Source organism: Tauraco erythrolophus, chromosome Z (genome assembly GCF_009769465.1).
Source record: "Tauraco erythrolophus isolate bTauEry1 chromosome Z, bTauEry1.pri, whole genome shotgun sequence".
Lineage (NCBI taxonomy): Eukaryota > Metazoa > Chordata > Aves > Musophagiformes > Musophagidae > Tauraco > Tauraco erythrolophus.
This window is the reverse complement of record NC_141496.1, coordinates 28757631-28782860: the sequence shown is the minus strand read 5'-3', so window position 1 is coordinate 28782860 and position 25230 is coordinate 28757631. Positions and strand designations below refer to the sequence as shown.

Below are 25230 nucleotides of genomic sequence, written 5' to 3'. Positions count from 1 at the left end.
TTGTTAATGCTTTGATGCATGAGAAATTTTTAGAAAAGAACAATTTTTTTTTTTGGCTGATATAACAAATAGTCAATAAATATTGATTGCTGATAAGCCTCAGGTATCCTACTTAAATACAATGATATAATCATTAGAATGGGGAATATATTTTATCAATTAACTTCCATGGTATTTACATTAACCTCAACTATATGTTACAGATTTTTTTATAACTCTGCAACTTCAAAATTCTGAAATAAGACAGACCGATGGAACAAACAGCACTAGATCAATAATATAGAAAATATGTGTCTCCCTCCTAACGATGCTAGATAAGCCACTTGAAAACAGGAAAGCATTTTATGGTCCCATTACTTAAAATTTTAATACTTACCATAATTACCCAATTTCACAAGCAAATGGTTAGGAACTAGTACATTCTTACTTTCTGACTGCTGTCTTAGAATTATGTTGATAGATGCAATCTCAAGTACGGGCTTTTCAAATAAAATTATTTGTTCAAAATTATTATTTAGAAAATATACAGTAAAGCAATCCCTTCAAACCTGCTAGTATTTCCTTTACAAAGAATCACTTCTGAAGTGCTGCTTTTAAAAATTTGCTTAGCTAACAAATTCTCACGTTTCTTTCCCTATACTACTTTAAATACCATCCATCTCTAAAGTCATTAGCACAGTAAAGGAACAGGGGTTGTTTGCCTGGCCTGATCAAGTGCACTGTAAAACAAGGAAGTAATTTTTTTTCTTTAATTTTTCCTTTGAAAATTGATCAAGAACTCCATCAGCTTAAGAGCTGAAAGAAAGGTCTTTAATCAACTGCCTCATAACTTTTTGCTGTTTATATATACTACTTGGACTATTTGACTAAAACTTTTAACAATACCTTCATTGGTATTGTTCAACTGATTGTTTAACCAATGTTATCTTTCATATTTAAGGAACACGCGCAGTACATAATCTAGCATAAAATAGGTAAACAGTTTTATGCATGATTCACGCCCTTCACTGACTGGACATGCCGTTTGTACATAAACTCATAACATCAATGATTAGATTGCTTTGAAATGCTTATAACTATCTTTTCACAATAAGAAGGAATAAAAGCATGAGCGCAGCTTGGGTTTTCTTTGGCTGTAACTGCTCAAGAGGACCACTCACCTCTGCTGTTAACAAACATTCTACTTCCCCTTCCCCTAGTGATTAAAAAGCTAATAGATATTCTTTGATAAACCACGAACTCTTCATAGTCTGCAAGCAGAAATTCTGATTGCTCGCTGTTCTTCAAATTAATTTTTGGTCTTAATTTGCCTTCAGCCAGCATGTGGTTTACTTTGCATTACTTTAATTTCAGCGTATTTCAGTAAATTTATTTTTCAGCCAGAGAAGATAATCCTTTTATCATTCTCTTTTTCACATACTTTACAAGCTAAATAGACAGCTTTTATTGATCTGCAACTCTTTTACTACATGTTTATATTAAATATATACTAATGTCTAACGTAACAAAAGTAATTTCATAGTTCCATAGAACCACAGAATGATTCAGGTCAGAAGAGGCATCTGGAAATCACATGGTCCTATCTCATGTTCAGCCCCAGACCACCTTAGTTCACATTGCTCAGGTCCTTGTCCAAGAACAGTACCTCACCACTAGTTCACAAGATCTGTTTTGCATATAATTGTGAACTTATGGGCAAATAACGTTAGAAATCATTACTCTTACTGTTGCCTTAGTAACAGTTGAACTTCATATATTGTATTTTTAAAAGACTTACACCGCTTTCATGATGTAATTCCAAGGATCACATGAATTTATCTTCTGATGTGCCCAATTAAGATGAACAAATAAAAGATGATAATGCTCCCACAGAAACACAAGGAGACTTATTATCTCTGCAACAAATGACACTGCAAGACTAATATTCAATCCTTTAGAAGACACAGAGTTTTATTTTTTTTTTTTTCAGATGGCTGCAGTGGGAACACCTGTCATTTGAAGCCAGTGTTCATTTTCCTTATCCCCTCTCTCTTCCCTCAATTTTTTTTTTAAAGGATTAGCTCCAAAAGGTTCCTGGGAAAGAAGTTTCCTGCCATAACAAAAGCCTTGAGGACAATGATGGCAAAATTTTCTTTGAAACTAATACAAATAATATTACGACTTGTGAATAAGTTCTTATAAGATTCCACAACAGCAGTCTTTAAAGTCTTAATTTTCAAAGCTTTTTAAAAATTGTTATTCTAATAAGAGGCTGAAGAATATTCTTCTTGCTATTTATATTATCCTTTTTTGTTTCACTCCTAGGAGCTGCTTGACCCAGAATACATCTCTCCAAAACCAGCTCGCTATTTTTGCCTTATATTCACAAAATCTCTACAGATGATTGAAAAAATGGAAGAAGAGCAGCAACATACTAAGTTCCTTCAAAACATGGAATGGAGAAGTCTAGGAGACTTTGCTCAGTCTTGCTGAAGAAAGGAAAAGACGGCATCCTGTTTTTACAGGAAAAAAGGCCAGGGTGATAGAAGAAATGAGAGCAATTGTTCATGTCCAGCCTTGCTTTCTCCAGGTCAGTTATCCATCTGAATAGAACTGCTTTCTGGAATGGAGCCAAAAGACTACTTCAGAGTAATGAAGTAAAGAGAAAAGTACCAGATTGCTTGTCTTAATATCCAACACCTGTAAACAACTTGGTGATCCGCTGACAAAGCACTAGGGAAGGAAACAGCAAGAAACAGGCAAAAATGCAAGTGACAGTGATGTGAAGACAGTCCTGCATGTCTAACATTAGCTTTTAATATATTCTATAATACATTCTACTACATAATTTTAATCAGATGCTTTTGTGCAAGCATCTACACCTGAATGCATGCTTGCACTTCATACAAATACTGCCACCGAACTGATCTTCATTTACTCTCTTCACAGTAGAAGTTCTGCTTGGGAAGATTTCTACACCAATGCAGAGTGTGGTAAGAGAATTTCATGCTGCAAAAAATCTCTTCCTTGGAAAACAAAATTTAGAGCAAAAGCTTCTACGACTTGGCAGAAGCTGCAGAGAGCAGAATGAACAAGGTATTAAAATCTCATTGATAGAATTTACTTCATATAAGAAAATGCTAGAATCTTCCTGCTGCACCAACCTCTTCTGGAGTAAACAGCAAAATGTTCTCTTTATACGGTCCAGGGCAGATGAGCTAAACAGTTTTCTATCAGCATAACGACAGTAGAAGAGTATGGACCGGGTCCCAGCATTTCTAATCACACTAGGACACTGGAAATGATAATATAAGGCAACCAGCCCATGCTTGTAAAAACCTGTCACATCTCACACTATTTTCCCATGATCTCATTATTCTGAGCAAGAATGGAAGGCATAGAAGTTGTTGTTTTCACTCCATTTCTCTTTCTTCTTGGGAACTGATTGTACTCGGTGCACTTAAACCTTGAGAAAACTAGGGGAAGAGATGCATAGTATGGACACGTTCCCTATGCCAAGTTGTTTCAAAGAGAGCTAAACAACATCCTGCATACTTTTCAAAAGAATGGGTAACGGTTTCTCTGTAAATTAATTTTATCTTCAAAGCTGTGGTTCCTTCTTTGCTTAACGAACAGCTAAGAGAATTTGGAAAGAAGAGATGAAAAGAACAGGGAAGAAGAGGTAATGACAAACTTTCTTCTCCAGCTCTCAATGTTGTAAAGAGAACATCTTCCCTTGACCTTTAGTCACTCACCAGACACTTAGAATAAGCTGCACTTAGAAATGCAGACAGGAATCCGAAATGCTAAATACCTATACACAAAATAGGATAAGGGCACAGATATGCTGTAACTTTGTCTCTGTAACCTTCCTTGCCTTTCTTCTCTAGGGATTCAAATGTCTTCATTCCAAGAATCCAAGGCCAAATTCTGACATAGTAAAGCTAACAAATCTTTATTCAGACATCTAAGGAAACTGATAAGCTGTGAGAAAAACCTGAGAATATCTGAAAAGTATAAACAGGCAAGATAATAAGAGATAGTGGTAGGATTGTTAAAATGGTGATTACTAGGAGCTCAAGGATTCAAGGGGAAACCTGCTGATGTGGAAATACATAAAATCTAACAAGAGAAAACCAATTCCAGCCAGTGAAGTACTGCAGTCAGTCTGTAACATCAAGGATCCACTCTAGCCTTTCTACTGCTCACTGATGTCTACCTGCCTAGCAAAGACTCAGGTCTCTTACTGGGATGGTGAATATACTAATGCTTAACTAGGATTTAGCAAGCTAAAAGACTACCATGCATGTGAATTAATCAATAACAAACTGCTTTATACTTCTAAGTTGTGTATATCCTGCTGGCAGAATCTGAACAAAGTAACCCAAAAAGAAATAGTAACTCTCACAAAAATATTTTAGAAGACCAAGTTCCTCCATTTATTCCTCTTTAACTTTCTGCTTGAGAGGCAGAACACCAGTGTGGCTCATCTGCAAGGAGATGGCTTCACTAGGGGCAAGTCGTGCCTGACTAATTTAGTGGCCTTCTACGACAAAGCTACAGCGCTGGTTGACATGGGTAAAGCAACGGATGTCATTTTCCTGGACTTGTGCAAGGCGTTTGACACTGTCCCACATGACATCCTCGTCTCTAAAATGGAGAGACATGGATTTGACAGATGGACCACTCGGTGGATAAAGAACTGGCTGGATGGTCGCACTCAAAGAGTTGCGGTCAATGGTGCGATGTCTACATGGAAACCAGCGTCAAGCGGTGTCCCTCAGGGGTCTGTTCTGGGTCCAGCGCTGTTCAGCATCTTTGTCAGCGACATGGATGACGGCATTGAGTGCACCCTCAGTAAGTTTGCTGATGACACCAAGTTGTGTGGTGCCGTGGACTCACTTGAGGGAAGAGATGCCATCCAGAGGGACCTTGGTAGGCTTGAGAAATGGGCCAGTGCAAACTGCATGAGCTTCAACAAGTCAAAATGCAAGGTCCTTCACCTGGGTCGGGCCAATCCTAGGCACAAATACAAACTGGGCACAGAGTGGGTTGAGAGTAGCCCTGAAGAGAAGGATTTGGGGTTGTTTATAGATGAGAAGCTCAACATGGGCCGACAGTGCGCTCATGCAGCCCAGAAGGCCAACTGCATCCTGGGATGTATCAAGAGAAGCGTGGTCAGTAGGTCAAGAGAGGTGATTCTTCCCCTTTACCCTGCTCTTGTGAGAGCCCACCTCAAATACTGCGTCCAGTTCTGGTGTCCCCACCATAAGAGAGACACAGATTAGTTGGAGCGTGTTCACAGAAGGGCCACAAAGATGATCCAGGGGCTGGAGCACCTCTGCTATGAGGACAGGTTGCGGGAGCTGGGATTGTTCAGCCTTCAAAAGAGAAGACTTCGGGGGACCTAATAGCTGCCTTCCAATACCTGAAGGGAGCCTACAGGAAGGCGGGGGAGGGACTTTTTACAAGAGTGTCCACTGATCGGACAAGGGGAAATGGGTTTAAGTTGAGGGAGAACAGATTTAGATTAGATCTGAGGAAGAAATTCTTCAGTATGAGGGTGGTAAAACTTTGGAATAAATTGCCCAGAGAAGTTGTGGATGCCCCTTCTCTGGAGGTGTTCAAGGCCAGGTTGGACGGAGCCTTGAGTAGCCTGGTCTAGTTGATAGGCGTCCCTGCCCATGACAGGGAGGTTGGATTAGATGATCTCTAAGGTCCCTTCCAACCTATGCCACTGTATGATTTTATGATTCTATGAATAGCAATGAAGAGATGTTCTCCTTACAAGTACACAGTGTGAGCATCCTAATACACATTGTAAGTAAAAACATTAGCCAAAGTTTTCAAGTTAAGGCATTTCACCTCTTTTTAGTTAGATGTGTGATCTTGGTAAGCTTTGCTTAATAAAAACAGTATTTACAAAGGAGGTCTTACAAAGTCTAGCCCTTTGAACCTCTCTCTATAAAGCAGTTTCTCTTTCATTGTCCTTGATTTGTACAACAAATTCAGAGAGATCTAAATATTTTATGACTCATATTAGTTTTTTTTCTTTATACAGTTTGTATTTATTGAACCACTAGTGCAACAGCATATCCCCAAGCAGAAAGGTAGTGTTTGCTATGCAAAACACACAGCCCATGATTGGCATCTAAGACCAATTGATCTACCCATTACCACTATCTCCCTACCCCCAACAAGCTCTACTACAAAGCTATTGATTTAAACACTGCCGATCGGTTTCCATTTTCTGATTTTGGGCAGGCCAATTAAGAAAGTGAGTAATTGTGATTACACTGCTTCAGGATCAATTACATTTGATGCAAGACAAAGTGCTCCTCTTAGAACAATGTAAAGAAAATGATTATGATCAGGAACACTTTACTGCTGAACATGCTTCTAGGAAAAATGCAAAATAACTGGCAATGTCTTTCATAAAGATATGTTAGCAGGACATACACGAATTTCGACACCTTTGTGTGCGCTGTATTTCACCTACATTTTGACAAACTTCTACCAGTCATTCTTCCTTTTGGATAAAAGGTTTTTAAGAAGCATGACAAGTTAAAAAGACTGCAGGTGAGTTCTCTGAGACATCGCCCTCAAAGCATCACACTGCACAATTTCTTCAATGATACTGAACATCAGTAGGATTTTGAACAATACATGTTTTAACAGTAAAATAGCAAATTTAATGCAAAGAGCATTATACCTATTTTTATACTGTTTTCTAAGAACTAATATCAAAGAGACAAGGCCCTGTCAATTAGCAAAAGAACAAAGTAAGCAATTCCTATTCTTAATTTAATTTTAAACTTAGCTTGAGCTTTGTCATTGGACTCACATTGTCCAAATCATTAAAACGAATACACCACTGAGGTCTGAGGCAAATCTATTTACAGTGATGTTACTCATAGTCTGGTTGGTGTTGAGGAATATTGATCTGTCTTGTTTGTCTAATAGGAAAATAATAAACAATTACTAGGCAATGTTGGAGAAAGTAATCAGTTTTTATATATCACTAATACAGCAGACCTCCCAAAACATAAAGGTGATGATCTGCATAAAATCAATGGGTTATGCTACATTGCTTATCCTCATCACTGCTAAGATTCTTAGCAATAAATGGTATAAGTTTGGAATCAAATCATTAGTATACTGAAAATGTCTACTCGAAAGAAAAATATTTGCTCTATTTAAAAAAGAATGTTCCTGCTTGATAAAGAGCATACTTTATTTTAAAAAATGCCAAAATATATTAAGGTAAAGAGAGCCTATAATTTTGAAGCAATTATGAAATTGCACTGCCTAGAAGGGAACTTCTCGTCGCAAACAAATCTAGCATCAGGCAACAGTCCAAAGCTGTTTCCAAATTCCAGCAAACAGACCAGCTACAGCAACATGATGTGCATAAAATACTTGCTGCAGACATCTTGCTGGAGGTACTGATATCTTTAAAATGACTACACACGAGCATGCATTGTACAGGAAAAGGTTTGAGGGGTGGAAGAAAAAAATTCAATAGTAAAACCTCCCTGCCCCTAGAACAAGAAATCTTATTTTAGCAGTGGTTCATTTGGAGTCACTTAGGTACACCTCCACTAATAAGATTTTCCCACTATCTTTAATAATCTGTAAGTTGTGCAAGCTGTGCTTAGTAGTAGTCACTAAAATTTCTACAGTATTCAAGAAACAGGCACAGAACCTTCTCAGAGAGCTTCCCCTGAACTGGAATGTAGCAATGTGAATGTCTATTCAATATCCTTTTTTTGTGCAGAATACACAAAGCAGTGCTTCTTGCAACAATATGTCAAAAAACATTATTTAAAAAAACATTAAAAAAATAATTGTGCGCATCTATTTTGTGCCTTTGCATAGTTTCAAAGACTATGTAACCTTTAAAGAAGGTGTCTAGCTTTCCCCATCCATTCATTCCCAACATTTGGACACTGCTACTATAAATTTTCCCTGGTTTCAAATGCTAGTTTATAACAGAGTTCTCACTGAATAAACAGGTTTCCTGCTATCCTAGAATGTAACAGGAACTCATACAAAGGAGGATCCTGAATGTGCCAATAATGAGCACAAAAAGCCTAAATCAAGTATATAAGACAAAATCTAGTTGGCCAGCCAGTAACTTGTTTTCATTCTTTCTCTAATAATTTAAAAGAATCTACAGCATGAGGAATAAGCTTCTTTGGCCAGCAAATTTTGGGGTTGGTTTCACGCAGTCATGTTACATAGATCACAGACAGCCACAATAAGCACTCGAGGTAGTGAAATTGCTCACACTGTGTGCTTTTTTGACTTGCAATTTCTTACAAGGAAGAACACACGCAACACACTCCAGCAGACTAGTCAGACCTGACTGCTCTCTTCAAGGTAGTGTTATTATCAAGAAGAATCCCAAGAAGAGGGAATAAAAATAAAAATAAAGCTCAGGAACACAGAAGTAATTCTAAACCAGAAGATGAGTTCGTGCTTCTGCTTGGTATCTTTACAGCAAGGGAAAAACAGGACCTCCCATATACAACCTGTCAAAGAGTTTTTGAACATATACATGTGATTTCAAACCTAGATTTGAACTTACCATCAAACACCATGTGTTTTTAGAAGCAAGTGCTAAAAAAAATTGGAAGACTGAAGAAAACTGATAATTCTTGTAATACTAAACCTGAACACTAATTGTGTCTTATTTCTCTAAAAACATCTTGGGTAAACATCATGTTGTGAACTGTCGTTTAATTCTTTAAATATTTAACAAACAGCAAGTCTGGTACTGCCAAGTAAATTGCCAATATATACTACTTTTTTCTTCAAAGAGCAAAAAATTACCCTCCTTCCCTAAGAACTCACCATAACTGGAAACTGGCCATCTGAGTAGAATCACAGAAGTCAATACCCATTGAAACAGTAATGGATCCTCCAGGCTCAAGGCACCCTACATGAAAACATTTTGAACAGGTAAAATACATGTGCAAAGCAACAGAAGACCCCAGATGCAATCCCTCAAACTTTACAGAATTAGAAAACCTCTATTAAAAAAAAAAAAAGCTCCATAAAAAAGAGCCAATACTTGTAGTTTTATTTCAAGTATCACCCAAATGTCACACTTGCATGTTTAAGTGTCTTGGATCCCACCTTCCCACACTTTGTGCACATGAAATGCTGCCATTTCAATCTTACAGCCCCACTGTCAACAAAATCAGGATTTGTACTAGAAAAGCTAGGAAAATTATTTACAGAAAAAAAGATATTGAAGTTACATCCTTTTACTTGTGTACAAATCCAGCACCGATATTTCATTTTCAGTAACACCAGTTTGCAAATTTAGTTAATAAAAAGCAAAACAAAACAAATATTAATGAAATTTACATTATCTCACAGAGCAATGGAAAAAGAGCCGAACTTAAAACATTTCATAATTAGTGTGGTTTACTTATTTCTCAATATTGCACTTGCACTAGTTATGGAAGGAAGTAGAAAGATTATGAACCCAAAACGGAAGATAATTTTGTGCTCTACAAGCAGTGCAGACTGAGACAATTCTCAAATCAAGGTATCAAGAGACACACTCATTCTTAGTTTCTCTGCTACACCACTATACTGTTTCCTCAATGTTGTAGAGACAAGGTTTTGTTTTGGTAGGAAGAAAATGTCGTTCTTTAGGTAAGTAGAGGTGTTAAAAACAAGCTTTGGCGCAGAGATTAACTTCACATGATTACAAGAAAGAAAACCTAAAAGCACAGTTAAAAGAGAGGAATTCAAATAAAAATGATTGGTCAGGCAGAAGAATGCCTAATTTCCAGTTTATTCATTAATGTATCTGATGCTTTTCAGGAACTGAAGAGTAGGCAGATGCTCCATGACAAAAGGAAAAAAAATTTAGCTATATCAAGATTAAGTTCTGAAACACATGGGAAACATGGAGGTGATGCAGCTAGGCAAAGACTAAACTAATGCTAGCGAATGAATAGAAAATGAAGTATTTCAAGAAGTCTGTGTAAAGCATCAAAAGACTACAAGCTCCAGCTCAAATTCAGACTAAACTTTACCAAAGTCTTTGAGCTTGTTTTCAAACAGGGTTTCAAAGGCAGCTAGCCTAGAAGAATACTGCACATAGGGACTTAGGTGAAATAATTTGGCCCATTTCTATTGGCTAAATCAGTACAATTGCCAAAAGTAATTGCAGTGATGGAGGCAAAATTAGACTTATACTCCCATAGGAATATGTGTCTACACTGACACTTCTACTGGTTTCGCTGGGCAAATTATAGGATGTATCTTCCAAATGCTGGAAACACAAAAGGTAGTAAGAAGAACAGATATATAAACGGAGTTCTAGACAAAGTGACGAAGAACACAGAAAATTTGCACTCAAGCAAGAAAAGCAACACCTTTGGAAGGAATCACAGATGGTACATATATAGCTTGTTTTCTGCTGAAAAAACCAACAGCTTCACAGGACAGAATACAATAACGTCTTTCCTAGGGAAACAAATACTTTAAAGGGTAGGATTGTCTTGTGGAACTCAAGAAACCTGAACCTCATTAATTCCAGATTTTTTTCTTTTTTTCCTTTTTTTTTTTTTTTTTTTTTTTTGGTGTGAGAGAAGTGAATGCTACAGTATTTCCTGATCTCATTTACAGTATTACTAGTTTTCCACTTGTAAGCCTTTATGACTTCATTTATTTAAATGTTTAAAGGGAATGATACAAAATTAGGCTGATGGTCAAAACTAACCTGAAATCAGAGCTCTGTGATGGACTACTTATGTTGAGGAATACACACCAAACAGTTCACTTAAGACAAAATTTAGTATCTTTCCTAAAAGTAACTGTCTTGATCAAATATGTATCATTATCAAAATGCAAATTGTTCCAAAGTTTTAACTCTGAAATAAATTGTAGCATTGTACAATTGCTTTTGTAGCTATTTAGTGTAAATCTGTATGGCCTTTTCAATGCATTTCAATAGCACATTCTTTCTTAGGCTTTCCACTCTTTTCCACCAACATAAATTCAGCTAAAAACCATTCCCATCAGAAGGTAGAAAGTAAAACAATCTAGGTTGGGGCTGACTACAGTACTGCTTTCTACTTAGTCTAAGAAGATACATTTTGTGGAAGTATGGTAGAAACAAACTAGACTAAAATATACACTTCCACTCCACTGCCAAAAGCTCACAATGAGAATGCTCTGAGCCATCAAAATAAAAAAAATATATCTACAAATATTCTTTGAAGCTTAGAAAGAAAATACTTCTGATTATATAAATGAAAACCTCACTCTTAATAGTAGCCCATTATAGCCATTCTGGACTAAGGCTGTAAGAGAATCGAAGTGTGTGGGGAGACAGAAAAAATTGATTATATCAACTGGAATTTATATAATTGATATTTGAACAAGGACAAAAGCTTTCAGGCATTGAAGTTCTGATCTAGGGAGTTACTTTCAAAGTTAAATAGAAGTAGAGGGAAGCTGAATTAAATTTTTGTTAAAATCAGATTATCTAAGAAAAGACGGTTGCATGGGTGTGTGTGATGTATACATACAAACATGTATACATGTGTATACATACACATAAGTATATGCATGATTACGCAATACCACTTTACTATATTCGAAATTTTGCAAAAGATTCTGTATTTTTGAAGACAGAATACAATTACCTATTGGATTAAACTCATGCATCCTCATGCCTGGAGGTAATTTCTTCTCCTCAATGTGAATATTCTCTATCTTCTGATCAGTTGTATTTGTTACTGTCACTTGCACAGATACCATACGGTCACCAAAAATGCCTGTTTGTCTTGAGAAGTGATAATGAGCTGCTAATCCTTTTCCACTCATTCGATGAAGTAGTTCATGTGTTTTTGTTGGCACAGAGACTTGGGTAGTGACCTGTTAAGCACAAAACAACAGTTGGTGAATGCTGTAAGTGAAGAACAGATAAAATGACAATTAAACATTGCACTTTTCACTTAGCTAGAGCACCTGTTTTCTAGCTGGAATTTTAGTGAACTAGAAACATGTAAGGACATATTCAAATCCATAAACAAATTGCAGTAATAGATATCAGATAACAGACTAAAAATAACATTTCTGATGCTAAGCTTTAACTTGGAGAAGAGGAGACTGAGGGGGGACCTCATTAATGTTTATAAATAAGTAGAGGGTGACTGTCATGAGGATGGAGCCAGGCTCTTCTCAGCGGCATCCAATGATAGGACAAGGGGAAATGGATATAAGCTGGAACATGGGAGGTTCCACTTAAACGTGAGGAAGAACTTCTTCCCAGTAAGGGTAACGGAACACTGGAACAGGCTGCCCAGAGAGGTTGTGGAGTCTCCTTCTCTGGAGATGTTCAAAACCCGCCTGGACGCGTTCTTGTGTGATCTGATCTAGGTGGTCCTGGGCTGGCAGGGGGATTGGACTAGATGATCCTTTGAAGTCCCTTCCAATCCCTAACATTCTGTGATTCTGTGAATATGCAGAAAACCGCAGAAAAGTGAATTTAAAGTCTTTAAACAAGTTGTATGGAAAGGCTAGGAAATTACATGAAAAGTAACACCACACAAACAGAACATGGAGGCTGGAAAAGCCAAATGCTCAACACAAAAAATCCCATTTGCCTGGTCAATGCAGTATGAGCTACCGAACTTCATAGTGTATCTGTTAGATATATCTGTTTATATCTGTTTATCTGTTTTCACTGATGAGCATCCATCTTTTCTTGCCCTACTCATAGCCCTGAATGTGTAACTAAGCGAAAGAGACAACTGCAAATAGCAGGATGACGTTCAGGACTTCAAGAACACGCTTTTATCTTGCCTTCCCTACAAAACTCCTACAGGTTGCTACATTCTCCTGACTGCCACACTTAACATCAAGGGGCTGATCTGAAGACTTAGTGACTTCCAGGAATATAAGATACTGATAAGAGCTGGGATTTAAAAACATAAGGTGTTACAGAAATGGGAGTATCTGGAAAGCAAAAGGCTGTAAAGAATCCTGCTGAAAAACTTTAGAAGTTAGCGAGCACATAACAAACTTGATCTTCATCTCTGATCACCAGTTTCTGAACTTAAAAGCCAGGCTACTGATATTCCTCACCTCAAATGAGTATCTGTAGAGATCAACTAATAATGTTCAGAGTGAGCAGTACATTGATGAAAGCCGAAGAAAAATACATGAGGAACTGAGTGAGTGTGTATTTCAGAGGTGGCTTTGGAAGGTGCATTAAGTTTCACACATATCCTACTGAATGAAGAACAAATAATGAAGGTAAGGCAGAAAGGCTTCTCATGCCCTCGAAACTCAACCACCACGTGATCGTAATTAGAACATACAGGATACGATCCAGCAAACACTTCTGCCAAAACTTTGACATCAGATTTCACATTAAACTTTTTATCTAGTGTTTTTTTCCTCTAATACACAAAAACTCTGGTAACAGATTTTTTTAGAAACAAACTAAGGATCTACCAGTAACTTTCAGTGTTAAGACAGTTTCAGAATAGGCAGATTCAGAACACATGTGACATGAGGAAACTCCACAACCTCAACTTTGAATCTGTACATTTTAGTAATAGTTTTAAAGTAAATTGGTAAAGTTCAGACATATTCTTCTCCCTGAAAAGATAATGTAATGTTCTCAGGGACAACATTTTTAGTTTTGCTATATGATCAGAAGAAAATACAGCTGTTTACGATAGAACACATAGCCATATAGTTAAATTTCTGTCCCTTTTCAAATAATAGTAGCAATACCACTTGAAGAATACAGGCATCATATTTGGGGCATTCCCAAGCACAAGTACAGGCTGGGTGGAGAATGGATTGAAAGCAGCCCTGAGGAAAAGGACTTGGGAGTGCTGGTGGATGAGAAGTTCAACATGAGCCGGCAATGTGTGCTGGCTGCCCAGAAAGCCAACTGTATCCTGGGCTGTATCAAAAGAAGTGTGGCCAGCGGGTCGAGGGAAGTGATTCTGCCCCTCTACTCAGCTCTCGTGAGACCCCACCTGGAATACTGTGTTCAGCTCTGGAGTCCCCAACACAAGAAGGACGTGGAGCTACTGGAGCGAGTCTAGAGGAGGGCCATGAAGATGATCCGAGGGCTGGAGCACCTCTGCTATGAAGACAGGCTGAGAGAGTTGGGGCTGTTCAGCCTGGAGAAAAGAAAGCTATGGGGTGATCTTATAGCAGCTTTCCAGTACCTAAAGGGGGCCTACAGGAAAGCTGGAGAGGGACTTTTTACAAGGGTGTGTAGTGATAGGACAAGGGGCAATGGATTTAAACTGAAAGAGGGCAGATTTCAATTAGATATAAGGAAGAAATTTTTTACATTGAGGGTGGTGAGGTACTGGAACAGGTTGCCCAGAGAAGTTGTGGATGCCCCATCCCTGGAGGTGTTCAAGGCCAGGTTGGATGAGGCTTTGGGCAACCTGGTGCAGTGGAGGGTTTCCCTGCCCATGGCAGGGGTGTTGGAACTAGATGATCTTTAAGGTCCCTTCCAACTCTAACCATTCTATGATTCTATGATTAAACGGAGTCAATTTTTTCCCGTCCAATTACTGATCTCTGAGAAGCATGAAAATATCTATTAATTTTGTCCAAGAACACAATTCAGGGAAATTTTAAAAAACCCATAATGACCAGGTATCTTTTTAATCCAATTCCATTTTATGTACATAAATATATGGTAAGATTTGGGTTACTTTTATGTAATAACTCCTGTGACATCACACGACCAAATTTCCAGCTAACGCAAAAAGAATGGAAAAAGTATGAATTGTATGGACCTTCACAGTTCCCCCAAATTAAAAACATCTTTGAATACAAAATCCAAACTTCAGTAGATTAATACTGTGCTTAGACTTCCAGAAATAATTAACAAGGTCAAACTCTCAAAAACTCAACTGTCAGGAAAAAGAAAGGACTACATCAAATAATAAATACCTTATTGGTATATAGAAAGAGATAACAGCAATAGGAAGTTATTAGTAGAGTCACAGTAGCACGTGTTACTTAAACCATTGCTGATATAATGAACAAAAGTTTTAAGAGGTAATTTTAATCTTATTTTTAAGTTTAAGCTTAGCCTTTAACTTTTATCATTTAATTCGAGAAGGACATGCATAATAGAAAAATTATTTCATGAAACAGTTCACTTATTTTTCATTAACAAGCTTAGGAAATACGTTTTATTCATGTTAAAACAAGTATTTTGAAATACACTAGCTTCTCTGTGTTGACATATAGCTGGTTTATCAATACTATTTATGAATAGGAATGAAAACTTAAAAAGTTAGTAGTCAGAAGTCCAACATGTAGATACATATGCATACACATACTGAAAAAATCCCTCACTATACTTCAATTTTAACACTGACTCAAATGTTACTGAAACATTCCTGTGATTTTTAGAGATTTTAATCTATGCCCCTTTCAGTATTATTGCTCATGTTTTAGTCATAATTCCACTTGTAAGTCTATTCACTTTTATTTTCAGTATCATACTACTCAGAGCAACAGACACAGAAAGGACAGTCAGAATAACGACATTATGTTTAAACTATCTTCCTTCCTGTAGAACATTAATGTTCAGCTGCATTTAACATTGTGGTACTAGAAATAAATAAAATGTATATATGCTGAACAAAAGAATTTAGCTTTGGAAAATGAGAATTCTCAAGTCCTCTCATTGCTAGCAAGGGTTTAGAGCTGGCAAAGGTTGGTGTGACTGTTGCATCAGTCTGGTAAACAGAGTCTTTGGTATTAATTCTAAAATTTTTAAAGCATACAATTGCAATACTTAAAGAAACCCATAGGGCAGATACCTGCAATCACTCTGGGGTTAAAATAATCCTCCACAGAGTTAACAGAACAAGAAGCATCTAGTAACCAGGAGATAATCCCCTACAAATCTTACACAGCATATGTTTAAATAATAGAAGTCGTTTGTGTACCTTTGGATGGTTTATGAAAATAACCAATCAATTCTGCAGACACAACATTATTTCTAAAGGAAATCTATGTGACTCATGATGCCTGCAGATACACAGAGACAAACCACACATATTTTATCAGTTTATTACAGTAAGCAAATAAGCGTGGAATGAGAGTGCACATAACTGTCTACTTAACGCTTACTGAAACATTTATAAGAGCTGTTATCTCCCTAATAACAGACAGACAGTGTGCAATTTTAGAGAGGAGAAAAGCTTCATATTTTTTAACACTTCACTAAAAAGTAACTGAAGAGTGTAAAATGAAAAATACTCTGTGCAGTTAGCTGGTAATGGACCATATTATCAACTCAAGTTAGATTTATAGGATACAAACTAGTCACTAATAGTTATTTTATGACATAGCATGTCTCCTTTTTTTGGGTGAAGATTATTAAGATTAAACTTGCAAAACTTTTTTTTTTTTTTTTAAATACAGCTGTTTAGAATGACAGGAATAAAAAAAATGTAAAATACAGACCGTCCTCCCACCCCATTTTGACTGAAAGCCACCATGAATTAAAAGTCAGTGTTGGGACTTCACAGTGGTATCATATGGCAACACCGTATTGGTACGAGTCAGACTGGCCCCCACGCTAACTGCACAAGCTGAAAGATGATCCATGACCCTAAAAGAAGCTGCAGATATTTTTAAACTACTTCTTAGATAAGAACAAGGTGTGGCACATTAGGATTTTGCTTTAAAAGTCCCCACTCATTAACCATGTAAAGGGAAAAGTGTAAGACCACTGACAGTAGTTTTGGCTTTCTTTATCACAACAGAGCTGACTAGTTACAAACCACTGAATCCTCTGCATGTGAACATGCTTATTTTAGCCAGCTCAATAAGTCCTTAGTAACTAAGCTTAAGTTAATACAAAAAAACATCTTCCATATTTTTTTAAAATAAAAAGCACTACAGGGTTTATTAAACCTACTACAGAAAACAGAGCTGGACAGACTTTCCTGTACGAAGTGTAATTATTACTAAGCGCAAAATTAGGTCTGTTGCCTTTTTTCTTTTGCATTTCTTCCTTAGCTTAATAATGCTGCAATAATAAGCACAGATTAATTTTTGATCCTGATTCAGGAAAGTATATATGTTTGGATAAAACATACATTATTGGAAAAAAATATTTGCTTCCAAGAATGACAATAATTATAGTTCTATTCCTCTAAATTACATTCTGTTAAAGCAGTGGACTGAATCATTTAATCTAAGTAGCCCTTCTACTGCCCTCCTATTGGCAATATCCATGACATAATCCAAGAATTAGCTACTGAGCTGTGAGAGCTATATCCTCTCTTACACTCACTGTAAGGCTATGCTCCAGTAACTCCGCAGCAGCAAAGAGGAGAAGGGCTATCACGTAGCCCAGCCACATTTACATGATCTTTCAACTGAAGCTATGAGAGCAACTTAACTGTAATTTTATAGTATTAGGAGAAAGATGGAAAACCAGGCAAACAAAGGAAAGACAACTACTGACAGGAAACAGCATATTCATGATCTTTTGCTTCATTACCACTTACATATTAGTCATAGTCACAGGCAATGTCTTCCTTATACAGCTCTTACAAAAATAAAGAATTAATAATTCATAAAAAGATATAATAAGCAAATAAAGAATTGCAGAAAGAATGTCAACATCCTACTCCGCATTATTTCAAGAGGCTGTAGCAAATCCCAACATTAGCGCATACTTATGTCACATTAATATGGATTGTCAAACTACGGATAGTATTCCTCTGAACAGGGGCAGGGAAAACAAACACGGAAGCCAGCAAGTTCATATTTTCTGCAGTCTAGAAAAGCAACAGGATGCCATCATTCAATTTGGCCTAATTTACCTAAACATACAAAAACTTGAGGACAAGTTCTGGAAAATACTTAAAATAACTTTCCACCAAAGGCACATTTAACTGCTCTACATCTTCTAAACACCTTCTGAAAGTCATGTCTGAGAGGAAGGCCATCAACATCTAATACATCCTAACTCCCTTCTTTTTTGCATCATCACCAACTTCTAGGCTCCACATTTCCCTAAACGATTAACATGTCAATGGGGTTAATCGAAAATTGGCATATTAATGCTCATATCTTTAAACTAGCATTGGTTTCAGGCAATTCTAGACAGTAGAAAGTGAGTTCCAAAAATTCTTACTGAATTTCAACATTGATAGAATAATGCTTTTATCTCTAAAAACTTGCAAGGAAAATAAAAATCAAAAATCCCAAATAAATCCCATTGGTTTTGAAATCCTACAGAGATGAATCTCAAACAAAAGAGCACTTTTATTATACTGTGCATAGTCTGCCTCTATAAGGCTGCCAAAATTAATCCTTTCTCTGCCTTTTTTCTTACTCCAATATTTGTATTGTCTCAAATAGGTATAAAACAATGCTTTCAGAGTACTGTGTACTCTAGTGAATCTAGAGATAAAAATCTTCCATAATATTAAATTATTTTGTTTCTAATATTTTTATGTTCCTTAGAATTTTCTATGGTTCTCTTAAAATATAGCCACTAGACAGACTTCCAGTAACTCTTTATCAAAGTGTTGCTCTTAGAGAATAAAAATGACTACATGATATGAAGAAAGCAGAATTAGGCCTTAACCTGGAGTTCATGAACAGTAGAAAACTCTACTAGTCTTGTATGAGATTAATTATGGACTTTTAAAGCTAAGCATGCACGTGTTTAGTATTTTATGCGTAACTGGGGGCCAGTGAGACAGATTGCATTTTGCATATATAATAGAGCTTAAGTTTTACACTACAACACATGGTTTTGTTTGATAATTAGAATCTTTGCCTTTCTCTTCTATTGAGCACATGAATAATCCAATGAAAATATAAGTGAAATCTTCAAAAAAGCCACACAAGAAAGAATTTCAGTAGCAACAAAATGGGAATATTCTCATGATTAAGTCAGGTTTATTACACAAACATGAAGGAAAGGGCTGAATTCACTCATAATTATGGGCTGCCTTGCTATAAATTCAGAAGTGCACATTCTCCTGCATAGGGTACTTTGGAATCAACAGTGGACTATGAAAAGGGCTTAAACAGATACTAGAGTGAGAATTTTCTTTTAATAGCATTTGCAGAAAATTCCTACACTCAAGGGATAAAACTGTAACACAATTCAGGTTTTCAAATTCTAAGATAACAGTGACCAAATCAAACAGTGAAATTCCTATTTGTGCATGGGAAACCTCAAGACTTACTATCATTTTATCCTATGTATGCTTCCATGAAGTGAAAACCGGATGGTCTAGCGGCTGATGCCTGTGTGTGACTTGCATCAAGCAGCATGGTATTTTAAACACCTTTGCAATAGTCATTAGATGTTTCAAGGAAAAGGCATTCTCCCAATATACAAACAACTCATTTACTTCAATTTAGCGATTCGACCCTTCCTCTGACCACCTAACTGAAAAGTCTGAGGATTATCTAAAGCTGTTTAATAATCGGAAAAACAGAACAAGGTGGCAGCCTCACCTTGCGTCCTAATTATGAATTTGAAATAGTGGACATTGCCGAGAGGGATTAATATAGATTTTGGCATTGAGTCTAAATGACTTCAACGAAGTTCCTACAAATAGTTTTTAATACATTATTTTCATCTTAGCAAACAGCTAGTACTCTAGAGACCTCTAAAGTGAAAACATACTGAACCCTACTGGCTATAATGTATACTTTTACTGTTATGTTATACTGTAACAACTTCTGCATATTGGTTTCTTCCAACAGAAGCACCTAGTTCAAACTTTCCCCCAGAGAAGGACCTCTTGTGTAAGGATAAGCGTATAATGTAAGTTACTTACTTAACACTTACTACCTACAAGCCAAAGTGAACTCAGCCTATAATACACTATATTGGAACTCAAGAACAGATATTTATAAATACTAAAACGTAAATTACATCTTTACCAGCTTAATACAACTATACTTGAATGTTGGTCACTGTATTTTTGTCTATCTGGATGATCTTAATGCACAGTAACCCACCTACAAGGACAAAAATCCAAAATCAGCAACTGAACCCGCTGCACATACACATCTATATTAGCACTTCCTCAATACGGGTGTAGAATCTCTGCCTGTACTGGAATACATCACTTATACATGATACTGACGTGTCAATTTTTCCCGAATTTCATTTCGCTTTATGTATAGTGATTTAACTTAAAAAAATCCAGATTCCTCAGTTGGCAAAAATTACAGTTGACTTAACTGAGACCACTGCTAAAACAGAGCTTTTCTGTGTTATGTTTTCTTTAAGCTTCATGTTTTTTCTTAAAAAGAAAGAAAGAAAAGAAAAATCTGATATAGTTAGTAATCTTTTAAGAGAGAAAGAGATTTATTTATAACCAGTTACCTTTAGTTTCTCTAAATTCAAAAACACACTTTTTTTTTTTTTCTTGGACTTGGAAACAAAATTTGTGGCATCAAATGACTTATTCAGCCCCCACGAGGATACTTCTTTTCACACTCATTAAGAAGAAATGCCACTCAATCCCATCCACACCCAGCTCCAAGTAATGTAAGCAACAACATGCGCAGCATACCGCAAACAAAAAAACTTCACCTTGCGGATATCTCTAATAAAGGCTCTACTGTACAGACACAGGTTCTGAATGTAAGCACGCTGCATCACACAGTAGCTGCAGCCACAGTTAAGTCCCTCAGTTAATGACTGAAAGCAAATTAGGTAATTTTTTCTCATCTCTTTTGAAATTACCTTAGTACTAACTAATACAGAGTATTTCTGCTACCGTCATCTAAATCCTCCGAAGACGGTTAGTCAACAATACAAAAGTAGCAGCAGGAAGACTATGACAATAACCATTTAATAAAACTTATTCCATTTTAAAGCAACTTTTAATTGAAAAATGTATTTAATAATAGTTGAAATTTATGATTTATGTAGTAAGCGTATGTTGTAATGCTGCTGGTATTACAAAGCCCCTTCAGTGAAAAGCGTAGAATGATTTTTGTAGGTTTGTCATAAAAACATTCCAAATTAATAATAGTAAAAATTGGTACACAAATCTTCTTTTCCAGCCCTGAATTCCTAAACTCCATTATACAATTAAAAGACCTACTTTACAGCTCTTACAAACGTACCTTTCTTTCCCCTATTCTTCTAGCATCTTCAAATCAAGAACACCGATGCTTGGTACTAGAAACACCAAGCGACACTGTATGCAGCCATATAAAGATGGAAACGTTTCTTAATCCAAATGAACAAAAGTTCAAACCAAAAAATTTCATCAACTGCACAGCAACCCAAATGAATTCAGGAAGATTCTATAACTGCTCTTTTTAGCCTTAATACATCAAGGAACTGTTCACCAAGTCATGACGAGAAAAGCATGCAAAAACAAGGTAAAGTCTGACACTACTCATCTCTCTGATGCCCCTCCAGGTGTCCTTGTGTAACAGGTACAGTGTTCTGCAAGGGGAAATGGAAAACAGTGAGGATGTTGGTTCTCCCTGCTTGGAGGTGTCACCAAAGCCTAGTCGGACTGCCGTCGGCATTAAAACCTCATCAGTAAGGGATAAAAGACGGGTCGCTGTCATTGGTAACTCACTGCTTAAGGGAACAGAAGGCCCGATATGCAGACCGGACCCGCTGCACAGGGAGGTCTGTTGCCTCACAGGGGTCAGAGTTAAAGATGTCAGGGAGAAGCTTCCTTCCCTAGTACGGCCCTCAGACTATTACCCCCTTTTGTTGTTTCAGGTAGGCAGTGAGGAATTAGGAAGAACCACTCCAAGGACAATGAAGAAGGACTTCAGAGCCTTGGGGCGCCTGGTCAAGGGATCAGGAGCACAGGTCATGTTCTCCTCTATCCCTCCAGCTGTGGGCAAAGATGAGGGATTAGGCGGGAAGTACCAGCAGATTAATACCTGGCTCCAAGCCTGATGTGTCTGGCAGGGGTTTGGGTCTTTTGACAGCGGCTGGATCTACAAGAGGCCAGGTCTGTTAGAAAGGCACGGTAATAGCCTGTCCCACAGAGGGAGAACGGTTTTGGGAAGGGAGTTGGCAGGCCTCATAGACAGAGCTTTAAACTAGGTATGAAAGGGGGTGGGGGTGAAATCAGAATCACTGGAAGGGAGCCGGAGTGCAGTATGCCAGTGCTTGTGGGGGAGGAATGCACTAGCAAGATCGTGCAGTCTTGTGAATTAGCAAGGGATCAAGGTGTCATGCCGGTTGCGGACGGAGCACAGGGGTTGTTGAGAGGCTGGTTACTGTGGAAACATCTGAGCATCATCAGAGGGCTCCAGGTACCTCATCAGGGACCCAACTCAAATGCCTCTATATGAATGTCCACAGCTTGGGCAATAAACAAGAGGAACAGGAGATGCTTGTGAGCCTGCAGCGCTATGACCTGATCGGCATCACAGAGACATGGTGGAATGACTCCTGCGATTGGTGTGTTGGACTAGAGGGGCATAAACTGTTCAGGAAGGACAGGCAGGGGAGACGAGGAGGGGGTGTTGCCCTCTATGTCAACAAATGGCTAGAATGCATGGAGCTCCACCTGGCAAGTGATGATGATAGAACCGAGTGCCTGTGGGCCAGGGTGAAAGGAAGGGTAGGAGACTTTACAGTGGGAGTGTGCTACAGACCACCCAATCAGGAGGACCAAGCGGATGAGGCCCTACATAGGCAGACAGGAGTTGCTGCTTGTTCACAAGCCCTGGTCCTCATGGGGGATTTTAACCACCCTGACATCAGTTGGAAAAACAACACGGCGGGGAGCACGCAATCCAGGGGATTCCTGGAATGCATTAACAATAACTTCCTTATCCAAGTGATAGAGGAACCAATGAGCAGAGGTGCCATGTTAGGCCTCGTTCTCGTCAATAGGGAAGGGCTGGTAGGTAATGTTGAACTCGTGGGTAGCCTTGGCTGCAGTGACCATGAGATGGTGGAGTTTGAGATCCTAAGGGCAGCTAAGAGGGGGAAGCTCAGCAAGCTTGAAACCCTCGATTTCAGAAGAGCTGACTTTCGCCGCTTCAGGACCTCCTTGGTAGTGTGCCATGGGGTAAAGCTCTGGAGGGACTGGGAGCCCAAGATTGCTAGTTGACTTTCAAGGATCATCTCCTCCAAGTTCAAAGGCATTGCATCCCTAAAAGGAAGAAATCAGGCAAAAACACCAGGAGACCTATATGGATAAACAAAGAACTCCTGGCTAAAATCAAATACAAAAGGGAAATACACAAAGCATGGAAGCAGGGACTGGTAACCTGGGATGAGAACAAGGAAGTTGCTCGTGTAATCAGAGACCAGCTTAGAAAAGCTAAGGCCCTGACAGACTCAAATCTGGCCAGCGATATTAGAAATAACAGAAAAGGATTTTATAGGTATGTGAGAGAAAAAAGGAAAACGAGAGAGAATGTGGGGCCTCTCCGGCAGGATACAGGTGACCTGGTTACCAAGGACGTGGAGAAGGCTGAAATATTCAACAACTTTTTTGCCTCAGTCTTCATTGGCAACCACTTGAACCACACCACCCAAATCACAAAGGATGTTGGCTGGGTCTGGGAGAGTGAAGAACCACCCAGGGTAGGAGTAGATCAGGTCCGGGAACACCTAGAGAACCTGAAGGTGCACAAGTCCATGGGACCCGATGAGATACATCCATGGGTCCTGAAGGAACTGGCGGCTGAAGTTGCTAGGCCACTAGCTATCATATTTGAGAGGTCCTGGCAGTCTGGTGAGGTTCCTACAGATTGGAAAAGGGCCAACATAACCCCCATCTTTAAAAGAGGGACCAAGGACAACCCAGAAAACTACAGACCAGTCAGCCTTACCTCTGTGCCAGGTAAAATCATGGAACAGATTCTCCTGGTAGCTGTACTAAGGCACATAAAAAATAACCAAGTCTTGGTGAAAGCAACATGGCTTCACTAGGGGCAAGTCATGCCTGACTAATTTAGTGGCCTTCTACGACAAAGCTACAGCACTGGTTGACGTGGGTAAAGCAACAGATGTCATTTTCCAGGACTTGTGCAAGGCGTTTGACACTGTCCCACGACATCCTTGTCTCTAAAATGGAGAGACACGGATTTGACAGATGGACCACTCGGTGGATAAAGAACTGGCTGGATGGTCGCACTCAAAGAGTTGCGGTCAATGGCTCAATGTCTACATGGAGTCCAGTGTCAAGCGGTGTTCCTCAGGGGTCTGTTCTGGGTCCAGTGCTGTTCAGCATCTTTGTCAGCGACATGGACGATGGCATTGAGTGCACCCTCAGTAAGTTTGCCGATGACACCAAGTTGTGTGGTGCCATAGACTCACTTGAGGGAAGAGATGCCATCCAGAGGACCTTGATAGGCTTGAGAATTGGGCCAGTGCTAACTGCATGAGCTTCAACAAGTCAAAACGCAAGGTCCTTCACCTGGGTCGGGCCAATCCTAGGCACAAATACAAACTGGGCACAGAGTGGGTTGAGAGTAGCCCTGAAGAGAAAGATTTGGGGTTGTTTATAGATGAGAAGCTCAACATGAGCCAGCAGTGCGCTCATGCAGCCCAGAAGGCCAACCACATCCTGGGATGTATCAAGAGAAGTGTGGTTAGCAGGTCAAGAGAGGTGATTTTCCCCCCTTTACTCTGCTCTTGTGAGAGCCCACCTCAAATACTGCGTCCAGTTCTGGTGTCCCCACTATAAGAGAGACATAGATCTGTTGGAGCATGTTCACAGAAGGGCCACAAAGATGATCCAGGGGCTGGAGCACCTCTGCTACGACGACAGGTTGCGGGAGCTGGGATTGTTCAGCCTTCAAAAGAGAAGACTTCGGGGGGACCTAATAGCTGCCTTCTAATACCTGAAGGAAACCTACAGGAAGGCGGGGGAGGGACTTTTTACAAGAGTGTCCACTGATCGGACAAGGGGAAATGGGTTTAAGTTGAAGGAGAACAGATTTAGTTTAGATCTTAGGAAGAAATTCTTCAGTATGAGGGTGGTAAGACTTTGGAATAAATTGCCCAGAGAAGTTGTGGATGCCCCTTCCCTGGAGGTGTTCAAGGCCAAGTTGGACAGGGCCCTCAAGTAGCCTGATCTAGTTGATAGGCGTCCCTGCCCATGACAGGGAGGTTGGATTAGATGATCTCTGAGGTCCCTTCCAGCCTATGCCATTCTATGATGATTCTATATTTAATCACAGCATCATTCAACAGCCTTTTAAAGAGTTACCTGCCTCTCTAATATCCTCTGGAGTCTATGG

The 25230-nt window shown here is 38.6% G+C and overlaps 1 protein-coding gene across 7 annotated transcripts in view; it reads right to left on the bottom strand.

Annotated features, from left to right (window-relative positions):
• The window catches only part of AP3B1 (adaptor related protein complex 3 subunit beta 1), a 176755-nt gene that overhangs the window by 19341 nt on the left and 132184 nt on the right, over positions 1-25230 (bottom strand). For all 7 annotated transcript variants that reach the window (XM_086630039.1, XM_086630037.1, XM_086630040.1 and 4 more), the window contains 2 exons: positions 11652-11883; positions 8836-8920 (listed from right to left, as the gene is read on the bottom strand). In XM_086630039.1, coding sequence (XP_086486165.1) covers positions 8836-8920; positions 11652-11883 — 317 coding nt within the window. The remainder of the gene's footprint in view (positions 1-8835; positions 8921-11651; positions 11884-25230) is intronic.